The sequence below is a fragment of the Hydractinia symbiolongicarpus genome, chromosome 2 (assembly GCF_029227915.1).
Source record: "Hydractinia symbiolongicarpus strain clone_291-10 chromosome 2, HSymV2.1, whole genome shotgun sequence".
Classification (NCBI taxonomy): Eukaryota; Metazoa; Cnidaria; class Hydrozoa; order Anthoathecata; family Hydractiniidae; genus Hydractinia; species Hydractinia symbiolongicarpus.
In genome coordinates this window covers 5602714-5616106 of record NC_079876.1, presented here as the reverse complement: position 1 = coordinate 5616106, position 13393 = coordinate 5602714, and the positions used below count along the sequence as shown (strand labels likewise).

The following is a 13393-nucleotide window of genomic DNA, read 5'->3' as shown; positions in this document are numbered from 1 at the left end:
GTAGATTAACAGATTTTACTTTCAGAAAAGGAGTAAAATTGTTTCACCAAAACTGTAGAGGTTTGACGAATTGTTTACCAAATCTTACGGCTTTATTTTCGGAGAGAAAAACTCAATTTCATCTCTCTCAGAGACATATTGTACACGAAAGCGATAGCTTGTTTTGTATTCTGGGGTTCCAGTTTGTAGAAAAGAGACAAAAAACTGGCCAAGGGGGGGGGGGGGGTGTTGCTATATACGTATCGGAGAATATAAACTGGAAACGACAAGAAGACCTTGAATGTGAATTTTTAGAAAACATTTGGATCGAAATACGCCCGGAAAAAGCGAAGCATTATCTAATTTGCTGTATGTACCGACCCCCGGACAATTCACTTCACTTACACAAGAAGTGGAAAGAATATTTTCAATATACGCTTGAGACCGTTAACGACATATCGCTAGAAGTTATCATTATGGGCGACCTTAATGTTAACTATAAAAATAAAAATGATCATTCAGAATTTAAAGAGCTAATGGCTGTCCAGGAATTTAACCAGTTGGTAACAGCGGCTACGAGAACAATAAGAGAAACAAGCACCCTTATAGATTTGATTTATACAAACAATCACTCGCTAATTCGTTCCACAAAAGTTATACCCTTGAGTATTGGCGATCACGATTGCGTCGCTTGCGTTCGAAGACACACTGGTCAAAAACTTCCACCAAAAGTAATTACTTGTCGTAATTACACCAACTACAACCACGATGATTTTTTAAAAGAATTAAATAAACAAAATTGGAAGCATCTGTACATATTGACTGATGTAATTAGTGCGTGGAGTTATTTTAAAAATATTTTGTTAACCGTAATCGATAAACACGCGCCGCTCATACAAAAGAGAGTGAAGGCAGGCAAGTGCCCGTGGTTAGGTACGAAGGTTAGGAGACTTATGTCTCGGAGAGATACTGTCTTGAGGAAGGCTGATTGGCGTCTTTATAAAAACCTAAAGAACCGATGCAATAACATGATAAAATATGCAAAGAACAGTTTTCACAAAAACCTCCTTATCGAGAACAAGAATAACCCAAGAAAATTTTGGAAAATTATTAAAAGTTATTATTATTATTAAAAGCATTTTTCCAACAAAAGGGAAGTCGGGAAACAATGGCACATGTACATCGGCTGCAGAAAACCTAACAAAAGCTGGTAGTTTTTGTTCATATTTTTCCACATGTGAAAATAAACTTAAATCTGTTGCACTGCCAATGAAGGAATTTATATGGGGTAAGCGAAGTGAAGTGAATGAAAGTACGAATTCTGTTTTTGCGTTCACTTACGTTTCAAATGTATTTGTTGAAAGTCAGCTGAAGAAGTTGCACCGCAAGAAAGCTACAGGTTATGACTAAATACCATCAGGACTTTTAAAAGACGGAGCCACAGCGTTATCAAGTCCCTTATCGTTCATCATCAACTTGTCGCTAAAAACAGCCACCATGCCAACTGAATGGAAGTTGGCGAAAGTCATCCCACTCCACAAGGGTGGGAAAATGGACAAAATGTCACACTATCGACCGATCTCTATTCTACCGGTCATATCTAAAATGATGGAGAGAGCTGTTTATGTTCAACTTGTGAACTATCTTGAAGAAAATGAAATTTTAACACACAACCAATACGGATACAGGAAAAAACGATCCACCGAATTAGCTACACTCTATCTGACAGAGGAAATCAGGAAGGAGATGGACAAAGGGAATTTAACAGGTGCGCTTTACGTTGACCTGTCGAAGGCTTGCGATACTTTAAGCCACTCCATTCTCCTGTCAAAACTAAGAAGTTATGGAGTCAAAGGTTTGTCACTAAACTGGTTCGCAGAATTCTTGTTTAACCACGCCCAGATTTGTAAAGTAAATGGTCCATGGTCTAAGCCCAACCCCCTTCTTTTGGTGTACCACAGGGGTCCATTGTTGGACCCTGTCTCTTTTTAATCTACTTCAATGATTTCGAAAATTGTTTGAAACATTCTAGAGTACTAAACTTTGCGGACGATGCCGTGTTATACATTGGACGAAAAACAAGTCAGCAACTTGAGATCGCTTTCAACGCTGAATTGAAAAACGTACACAGGTACTTCATTGAAAACGAACTTGTATTAAATCTGAAGGCTGGAAAAACCGAATCGATGATATGCGGCACTCGCAAAAATTTGAATAAAAACGGATCAACCTTGAACTTGGAAATCAACGGAAAGCTAATTAACGCAACCACCGAATATCGATATCTTGGGACTGTTCTCGACCAGACTTTGTCAATGAACCATTACTTTATAAGTCTTTACACGAAAATGTCTGCCAAGCTTCGTTTACTACTCTCATTGAAATCCAACGAACAATGCCATTACTAAAATCTATGTCGGAATACTGCTGCCAACGCTTCTTTACTGCTGTACTACAAACCTGAATCTTACCAACGGCCAGCAAAATAAGCTTTAATCGCTTAATAGAAGAATTGCTAAGGTGACAGAGAAACGTCAAGTACCAATTATGAATAAAATAAAGAAACATGCTGTCATGCTTGTCAGAAAATGCTTGGACAAAGCAGTGTGTAGCAAATTTGAAGATTTCTTCGTGATATGATTGCACAGTAGAAACACCCGAAACAACAATTACTTACTGATAATACCTAGAGTGAGACTTGAAGTAAATAGAACTGGTTTTAAATTTATGGGATCAAAGATTTATAATGACTTGCCAATCGAAATTCGAAAATTGGATACTTTACCAAGTTTTGTAAGAAACACTAAAAGCTATTTTGACCTGTCATAAATTTCGTCATTTTCCTTTGATGTCGCCGAAAAACTTATGTCTAATATGTTAAATTTTCTGACGTTACGGCGCGACGTTAATAACACTACAATATCCTATATTAAATTAATGAAGCCATTACAGTGCACCTAAAATTTTGAGGCCAAATAACTTGGGAACGAGGTGGTGACGTCAATATTTATTTTTATTTTAATTTTTAATTTTTCAATTTTTTTTGCAGATGGGTTGCTGACGTCAAAATTTATTTTTATTTTTATTTTTTATTTTTCAATTTTATCCTGCTTCAGTGGATTTTCCGGGCTTTATCGACTAGTATAATAACAATATTTTATAATTTTATTTTTCACAGGACATATATTAAGAGCAGTTTTTTAAAAACTGAATTATATCCTATCGGAAGACTTAGCTGGAATTTTTATTTTATATATTTTGTCAGAACTTGAGTCATGAATAAAATTGATAAAGAACTAAATAATACTTATCTTTCTGTTATTTTCAACAACTTGAAATAAATTTTTTTGAAAGGTGACAAAGTTTGACTTCTGATCGTTGCAACAAAGCAGGCAACGTAATTATGAATTTTACATATGGAAATTAAACAAAGGTTTTTGCAAAATAGATACGAAAACCTATCTTTCAAAAAAAAGCAAGGAACCATTTCACAATATAAAACTCTTCAACATTTTATTAAGCCCCAGCTTAAATTAATTTTCACTTCTTCTCTAAAGTTGTCTAGAAAGACACTGGACATAAAGCTTACAAATGCAACCAAAATAAACTTCGTAACTTCACTAGTAATGCTGATCTTCGCATTTTTTCTGTCGATACTATCATTTTAACTTGAAATCTCGCAAGCTTTCACAAGAAGATTGCGACCTGCTGAAATGTGAACTTTACTTCTCGATACCATACCTTAATGACAACAACAACAAAAACCTCTTAAAAGCTGAACTTTCACATCTCACTAACTCTTATGTCTACAACTATCAACCTTTTTCACGTGTCCTTCTTCAGCATCGAACACTACGTAAGCTACACTCTAACTGTGGAACTGTGACCCTGGATTGAAAGATGTATGATAAAACGTATCAAACATAGTAATAACGAAATAAAATTCATAAAACTTAAAAATGATACTTCTTTGAAGAGAGAAGCTTCGTTACAGTTTTTACTAACACTCAAACAAAAGAACTTTAACGATCACCAGGTTCGTAAATTTTATTCTTCTGGTTCTTTTCCTGTTCGCATTTATGGTCTTTCAGAAATACCCAAAATTAAATCAGGTGACTTTATTTACTAACGTAACTCTTCATGAAACTATTGCATAGCAGTGAAATTAGATTTTGAAAATAATCCTATCCTAACATCGAAATTACTGAACCAGAGTTACTTATCAAATTGATGGCGTGACCATGTGCTCTTAACCAGGACCCATCTTAGCTAACATCATTATGGATGCCCATAAAAAATGCAACAAAAAACTTAGATTTTACCGCAGATAACACCCTAACATTAAATTAGCCATGAGAAAACAATGCATTGCATTAAACAGCATACCTTTTTTTTAATGGACATAATGAACAATCAAAATAAATCTATCATACATTATTTTAAACCCCCATATGTTAAATTCTCACGAAGTTTCAAACCTAGTTAAAAATTATTGTTAACCTGAAGAAGGTAACATGAGAAAACACTAAAAACAAAGTTAATTTAAGGAATGTTTCTGGTTTGTATATTTATTAAACTTGGCACCATATAGTCATAACAAACTTCATCGTTGGAAGCACGTAGTATGTTGCGGAAAACGAACTCCAAAGATGAAAAAAAACATTGTTTCAATGACAAGCTTTGACGAAGGTTATAAATGCTGTAGGAGTTGTGTAACATATTTTTCTATTTGTGATATTTAACGCTCGAAACAAGAATTTCCTGAAATATTAAAATAAACAAATGCGACAAAATCATTCCGCAGTGATCTTTTTGTGGAAAACGTTTAAGTCACCAATTTTACCAACTTTAAACAGGTAGATCTTTCACACACCGGCTTTATACAAATTGGGCGATTTTACACGCCCGATAACAGGGTTAATTTTTCCGCCGTTTGGCACTTGGAAAAGTGGCATAATTACGAAGTTGCTTTTGTTTTCTGAAACTTAAAACCTCGCAACAGCAAAGGAAAACTTATTATAACAACGCAGACTACGCTTGCTAAGAACACATTTAAATGTTATGAAATAACAAATAACCGACAACGCCTTACTGTAAAAAGATTCAACATTTATAAGACAGCTTCAATAGCGCATAGTGAAGGTAAAAGAAATAAGTCGAAAACAGTATCAGAAATAAAGTTATCAGAATCATATTGTAGTAAAAAAATCGTTCATACCGCACAGTGTCTTCATATATATTTGTATTTGAATAACATCAGTTTTCTCCTGATGGTACCTATAACAGAGAAATTAATGAAATTCAGTTTGTCAATGAAATTATCAAAATGTTTGCCACGCTTTTAACTAAATATCTCAGCTAACCTACACTTCATTTCAAAATCAGATGTAAAATTCTCCACATTTTCAACGTCTTCTTGTGTAACATTGAAAATACTTTTTTTTACACATGTTGGATAAATATGCTTTTGTTGGTTAGTTTTACATAAAACAAATTAAGGGATTTCTAAACAGCATTGGCGTAATTGTATTCCCGTAAGAGATTATGTAGTTGTTTAAAAACATACCTTATTGCTTTATTGCTCCAGAGAGATTTTAACTTCTCATCATTTTTGTTTAATAATGTATTGTATCTATAAGTTACAATATTATCAAGAGAGGATATTGGTAATTTGAGATTCGATTGCCAAAAAATTCAGCACAGCAAAATAAAAAACGTTAATCGAATTTGTTGTATAACACTGACTTTTAAAACTGTCCTTAAGAATACAACATTAAATTAACATGCAATAACCTTATTGCTCCAGTAAGATTATAATATTTGTTTATTATTCAAAACAGTTGCGAATACCCAAATTTAGAAAATGTGTTATCGTTATTTTTATGCACTCCAGGGAAATTCTGAGTTCTCGTTATTTTTGGCTAACTGTAATGTGTAATATCAAAAGAGGATGTTTTAAATTTTTTTTTGCCATGGAAAAATTCTGCACAACAAAATAAAAAAATTATAAATTCTTAATAAAAAATAAAAAAAATTATCTTATCATTTCTTTTCTTATGTAATGTAAGAACAAGTCTTCAGCACCTTATTATATTAAATTAAAAGTAAATGGACTTTGTATCTGCAGGGAGATAACAATTTTTTGTTATTTGGGTAAGGTTTGCGAAAACTGATCAAAAACAAAATGATGTTTATCCGTTATGTTGTAATTTTCGAATGTTTAATTTAACAAATACGATAACGCTGCATTACAGGTCAATGTGTACTGTGCACTGTTCTTGATAGTGTTTTTGTTGTTGATATGATAAAAAAATATTTTTTTATGTTTATCTCAAAAATAGTTGTAAGTACTAGAATGCTTATTCTGCAAACTCTTTAATAAGCGCTTAATGGCCAAATAATCGTTCGGTCCAAATAAGCGCACAGAGTATATATTGTCAAGAAAATATAGAAAACTTAATTATTCTTTTTTTCATATATTGTCAATAAAAATTCAGTAAGGTTTCCACGCCAGATTATGAATGCAATTATGAATTATTGCAAGGTAACATATGAATTTCCAGGTAAATTCGGATACAAATAAAACTTTCTTTTAAAACGTGACTATTTTTTAAAGAAAGAAATCTAAAACTAACATGTGAGAGAATATAAATACATAATAAGAGCAGCTAGAGGACTGGAGAAGATATAAACAAATATGGTAACCACATCCTCCCCCTAGCTGCCTAAATTTCCTATATATAACAAATACGTGATAAACTATAAAAGTGTCAACAAATGTATAACATAATGTCTTCAATGTTTCTTATTTACATGTCCGTTATGATATCATTTTCGTCAATGAATGTAATATCTACTTCTTCTTTCCTTTCAGCTTCGTCTTTCACTAATTTAACAGGATAAAGTTTGTTTATCGACCTTCTTATTGTATGTGTGTTTCCATTGAGAACATATCTAACGACAGCTCCCCGTTTCTTGCCGTCACGTGATGGTACGAACTCTTCAACGACTTCCATTTTCCAATTTTGTCTCGGTTGCTTTGCTTTCTCAATTAAAACAACATCTTGATTCGAACAGAAGTTTCAACACGTGATTTTCCAACTCTGTGATATTCGCGTAACTCTGTCAAATATTCGCATTTCCATCGATTCCAATAGTGGTTTATGATACGCTGCAAATGATCATAACGTTGACACAAATCTTTTTCATTTTCATCGCTATCAATATGCGAGGCTTCCAAATTAATTTTTCTCCCAAAGAGTAAATGGTTAGGTGCTAATGGTTGCTCACCTATGTTTTCATACAAAAATGTCAGCGGTCTGTTATTAATAACTGCTTGAATTTCAGCTAGAACAGTCAGTAGTTCTTCGTACGATAATCTGGTATTGTGTAAAGTCTTCTTTAAACAACGTTTAACGGATCTTACAAGTCTTTCGAACATCCCTCCCCACCAAGGAGCGGCTTCTAAATTAAAATGCCATTTAATTCCTCGATTTGACGAAAATCGTTGCGTAACTTCGGCAATGAATTGACTACCATTATCAGAAATAATTTCAGAGGGAATACAACGTTCACTGAAATATTGGCGAAGACTACGAATACAACCTGAAGACGAAGCATTGGGAACTAAATCCAAGTGTAAAGCTCTGGTACTGGTACAAGTAAATAAGAACACCCAAGCTTTATACATACTTCCACCATGATAAACATTTCGAACATATAAAGATCCGGCATAGTCGAGACCAGTATGTTTAAACGGATGATGATTGGATAGTCGTGATTTCGGTAATGCTGGTGAAACAGTATACGCATAAGATTTCCCTTCGTAATAACGACATAAATGGCACTGTCGGATTAACTGCTTTATGTAATTTCGTGCTTTTGGAATCCAAAATTTCGATCTGATGGCATTAAGTGTTTCTTTCAAATCATTATGCAAAACTTGAACATGATAATGCAAAATGACTAGCTTTGTTAAAGGATTGTTTTTCGGTAAAAATATCGGAAACTTAGTATCAAAGTCTAAAGGAGCGTTTTCTAAGCGTCCCTTGCAACGAATAATACCATCAATATTTTGAAATCGTAAATCTTTTTGTAACTGTTTGTAACTCGGAAGTTGAATTATATCTTTTTGAGCATATTTAATCCACAGTTTTTCTGCATGCAATTGCTCGTCCTTTGTAACAAATGTATGTAAAACCAATTCTTCCTTAAGACGCTTTTTTCTGAGGTTTCCAACAAATCGTAAAACCAATGCGGTAATTCGCAATAAACGTGTGTAATTGGAATATTGTGCAATGTTCATAAAATTTAAATCAACTTCTTCTTCGGTGCTCTCCTCTGATTTGTCGTTACCAACAATTAAACAAGTCGCATCATCAACCTTGAAATTACTGAAATTAAAACTCGAAGCTAAGATGTTAGTGTCGCGCAAGAAATCAGGTCCTGAAAACCATAAGTTATTCACCAACTCAGATACCAAACAACCTCTCGACAAAATATCCGCAGGATTTGCCTTTGACTCCACATGAAACCAACTGTCCGGTAAAACTAAATCACGAATGATACCAACTCGCCGTTCGACAACCACCTCATACCTCTTATTAACATTTTTAATCCAATATAGAATAATAGACGAATCAATCCAACACCGTGTCACAGTAATATCATAAACCAAACTCAACTCATCACGGACATACTTCACCAGCTTCGCTAAGATCACTGCACCATACAGCTCCAATCGAGGTATCGTGACCGGTTCGATTGGCGCGATTCTCGACTTAGACGTCACTAATTTCGTAGAAAAACTACCATCAGCATGTTCGAACCTCAAATACACACACACCGTAACCTTTCAAAGAAGCATCAGAAAAACCATGCAATTGTACATCAACAATATTCTCCCCATCGTAACATCGTGGTATATTCAAATGTGAAACACTTTTAAAATCATTGTGCGTAACTCGCCACTCGTCCAAAACCTGTCCACTCAACTCGATGTCCCAACCAATTTTACCTACACAGGTTTTTTTGAAACAATGTTTTTTTAATCGCATAACAATAGGGTTAATAAGACCAAGAGGGTAATAAATGGAAGCGGTAAATTTAATCAATTGTCGTTTTGTCGCTATGTCCTTCGCTAACCATAAAATGTCGTCGAATGTGAATAAGAGCGAATCTTTCTTTTTATCCCACAAAACACCAAGAACTTTGGTAACATGTCCGGTATATGCAACATGGGGTTTGGTAACTAATTGTTCCAACTCTTCGGAATTCGAATGAAATTTATGCAGATTGAAATTTGCTTCAGCGAGACGTTGTTTACATTTCTGGTAAAAATCATGTGCTGCATTAACAGTAGCGCCACCGGAAATTAGATGATCAACGTGAAGTGAACTCAATAACTTCTGTACAAACAAAGGATCAACATGATTAAATGATTCAGCATGCTTAATAAGAGTGGCACTAAGGAGGAATGGTGACGAACTTACACCAAACAATACTATTATAGCGCGTGGCCTTGTGGTTATGGAGTTCGCTTCGTAATCACAAGGTCCGTGGTTCGGTCCACAGCGCGGGCATGTTTAGCAAGTGTCTTTACTACAGCTACGGGTCAACCCATGCCATGTGAGGGAAATTGGGTAGGTAATGCCGGTGTAAACTTAATGTATACATTCCGAACACAGGACCCACATTGATAACAGTGTTTCAATCACTGAAGTGGCTATATCCTGTATAAATATTCGGAATAACAATAATAATAATAATAATAATAATAATCTACTCAATCTATAAATACCAATTTCTGCAGCTTCAATGTTTTGTTCTGATAAATTATGTAAGTCTTTAAACCAAATAAAACGAACAAAATCACGATCGGTTGAATGTAAACTAATTTGTAAAAATGCCTTCTCGATATCAGTAATGAAGGCTACTTTGTGAGATCAAAAGCGCAATAAGACGTTATATAAAGGCTCGGTTAAAGATGGTCCAGCATACAAACAATCATTTAATAAAGCCAGTCCCACTGATTTTGAACTTGCATCGAATACCATGCGTACTTTGATGCTTGGTTTATCATAACGAAGGACTGGTCGGTGTGGTAAATAGTGAACTTGTCTTTTGGCACAATCGTTGTTGGTAACTCTTTCAATGATACCTTGTTCAGGCTGTTCTTTGAGCATACTGTTATAATTACGCAATAATAAGGGATTATTTTTCAATTTATGCCTCAATGATTCAAGTCTCTTTAAAGAAACACAATAATTATCAGGGAGCACATCGTAAAGCAGCCGCACCTCATAACGTTTAGTCTGCGCGCTGAATTTAACATTTTCACAAAAATTTTTAACAGCTGGTTGTTTCTCGATACCAGCGTTTTCGAAGGACCAAAACTTTTCCAACTGATTATCCAACTTATCTTCGACAAATTCAGCCCTAATCTTCAATACATTTGCTACCAAGACTGCACTTCTACTACGTTTACGCGACCCTATGCGCCCACTTACAATGTAGCCAACCATTGAATTTAAAGCAACTGGCCCATCCGCACCCCGAACTATACTACCATAAAAAAATTTCCAATAATTATCAGCACCCAACAAGTCATCCAAATCTCTATTATTGCAGTTACTGTCAGTTAAACGTAAGTCTTTCAAGTGTTTATTCTTCAAATTCTGTCCTGTTAAAGGATGACAAATATTTTTCACGTCACAATCAACTTTGATTTTATCTCCATCTAAACCAATCACTGAAAACTGCACCCTATTTAAAGTTTCTTTGAACGAAGGTTTACCAAAAATACGGATGCAAATCTCACGCTTACCAACAACCTTTCATTGCAATTTTTCACATAACTCTGGCGATATGTAACTTAAGTGGGAACAGTTATCGAACAATTTTTGAAGGATCAGTAGTATTAACAACTTTAACTTTAGCGGTTTGCAACATAACGGAACTCGGAATGTCGAACGAATTTGAGCTTGTAACCAACGAAGTGGCACCAGCAACATTTTCTGGTTTTTCTTGTTCGGTTCATCTTTATCTCTACGACCTTGGTCAACGTCCCATTTCTTATCACAAATAACAACATGGTGTCTACCCGAACACTTTAAACAACTAATCTTAGAATAACAAGACTTGGCTAAATGTCCACCTTTTAAACAAACAAAACATCTCTTCTTGTCACGTAACACGTTTTTCCTTGCGTCGAAATTAGTGATTATTCGGCATTGCTGTAATTTATGCGATTTGTCACAAAATATGCATCTATAATTATTCTGATTATTCTGATGATTGCGATAATTATGCTGATTGTGCGGAAGATCGCGGTTCGATTGATGTGAATAGTGAACTGGTAATGCCAATGATGAAAACGGGTTGTTATCGTGTGGCTGTTGTAAAGAATAGCAGATTTCTCACGAACTTCGATCTCCGATTTTAACCCTCTTAAAACTAACTTCATATCCCAGCAATCTTTGTCGTTAAATTGACGAGTAATAATTAAATTAAGCTCTTCTGGAAGTTTCGACATAAGTACTGGTATTAATAGCGGACCATAATTTTCAGACGTGACATCTAAATTTTCCAGACTTCTCACTTGTGTCTCAACGTTGACAAATACATTACGCAATGTTTCTATGTTAGTTAAGTTATTCGCCTGTTCAAGTTTCAGTAATTTTTTCATATGTGCTGAAATTAAGTAACTGCTTATTATTATATCTCTCTTTCAGTAAATCAACGACGGTTTTATAATTTTCATTGCTAAGTCTAAACCCAGCGATACAACTTGCAGCGGGACCTTCTACTAGATTTTTTAAATAGGTCATTTTTTAAACGTCGGAAATATCGTCATTAGTGTGTACGGCACATTCAAAGCTATTCCAGAAAGTCGACCAGTTTTCCGGATGCCCATCAAAGGGCTGTAAATGTAAGGGAGGCAATTTTATTAGTTTAATGTGGCTGAAAGTGCTTCCTGCTTCAGAAAAATCTTTTTTGGCTGATCGTTTTACTAAAAATGATTCAAACAGACGTAGTTTATCCTTTAACATCTTCATTTCTTCCGTACTAGAATCTTCTTCCTTGTCGATATCATCCTGCTCTGTCAAGCAACCCATTATCGACTCGTTTAGTTCTGCAACTTTCGCTATTTTTTCCATCAAAGTATCACGGATCGACTCAATTTGACGAACATCTGCAACATTATCGGTATATGACGATATAATTGTCTCTCCCTTTGTAATTAAATTGTTTGCAGTTCTAACAACAGACTTTCTAACTTTGTTGTACTTCGCGAAATCACCCATTTTTAAAATCAAAACAACACCAAACTTTTAACCAAACCAATAAATATAATACAACTAAAAACCACTAAATACAACCATAGATACATAAGCAAAGTATCTCTCTTAGGGCTCCAATGAATTTCCAGGTAAATTTGGATACAAATAAAACTTTATTTTAAAACGTGACTATATTTTGTGCAAGAATATAAATACACAATAAAAGCAGCTAGAGGACTGGGGAAGATATAAACAAACATGGTAACCACAACATATGTTTCATTACCTTGCAATGAAATTGGTTGAAATTGAATCTTTGAGTATGTGACATTATGGTTTATCGCACAGCAAGGGCAAAAAATAATGGGGGCACGATTCTTCTCGTGAATCATTCTTAAATAAGTCTATAGTCAAAATAATAAAGTATTCAAGCATCAGTGATGTTACTTGAAGTTGATATTGACGAGACAAACCGCAGATAAAATTTTCTTATTACTACACTGTCATGGTAATGCTTGGACTATCACCAGCAATGGTAGTACTAACAGTGGATTTAGAAGCCATAATGGACATAATGTCCCGACAGTTGGTTTATCATTTAACATGCATCTAAGATTTCCAATAACACGTGAAAATGTACGTCATATAGTAAAGTATAAATAAATACTATGTTTTTCTTATTTTAACTAGTTGTTCTCCTTTATTTTACAGAATATATATTTGCGCCTTGTCCTAGAGGGGTGTATTGGGAAAAGGAAGTCAGTGTGTGGTTGTTTGTTATGGTATATTTTCAAATCGGAAGAATTTGATGTCCTCTCTTAGTTGTTCATGGTATATGTTCAAATCGAAAGTATTTGATGTTTTCTATTTGCTTGTAGGATGTGCACTTGACGTTTTCTATGTTCAACACATGGTTATATCTGTCATGGTAAATGTTCAAATTCAAACGACTGGATTCTTTCTGTTAATTCATTATATGTGCAGTTGGTGGCGCTCTATGTAAGTGTGTTGACAATGGCAGGGTTTATTCAATTCGCATATTGCATGTATTAATAAATTATTATATCTCAAGTATAGTAGCGCAATTGGCGCAATACATAAGTTCAAAAATTGTGTTGTTATGAAAATTTTGC

The 13393-nt window shown here is 34.5% G+C and overlaps 1 protein-coding gene and 1 long non-coding RNA gene across 2 annotated transcripts; both read right to left on the bottom strand.

Annotated features, from left to right (window-relative positions):
• Nucleotides 1-3322: 3322 nt before the first annotated feature.
• LOC130626484 (uncharacterized) lies at nt 3323-5424 on the bottom strand. The gene is made up of 3 exons (XR_008981825.1): nt 5343-5424; nt 5198-5256; nt 3323-4740 (listed from the first exon to the last, which is right to left on the bottom strand). It is a non-coding gene; the product is annotated as an uncharacterized LOC130626484 (long non-coding RNA).
• Nucleotides 5425-7030: 1606 nt separating this feature from the next.
• Nucleotides 7031-11807, bottom strand: LOC130627797 (uncharacterized). The gene is made up of 6 exons (XM_057441407.1): nt 11765-11807; nt 11435-11670; nt 10837-11372; nt 9979-10743; nt 8825-9444; nt 7031-8769 (listed from the first exon to the last, which is right to left on the bottom strand). The coding sequence occupies exons 1-6, from the start codon at nt 11805-11807 to the stop codon at nt 7031-7033; spliced, it is 3939 nt and encodes a 1312-aa protein (XP_057297390.1).
• Between the last annotated feature and the right edge of the window lie 1586 nt (nt 11808-13393).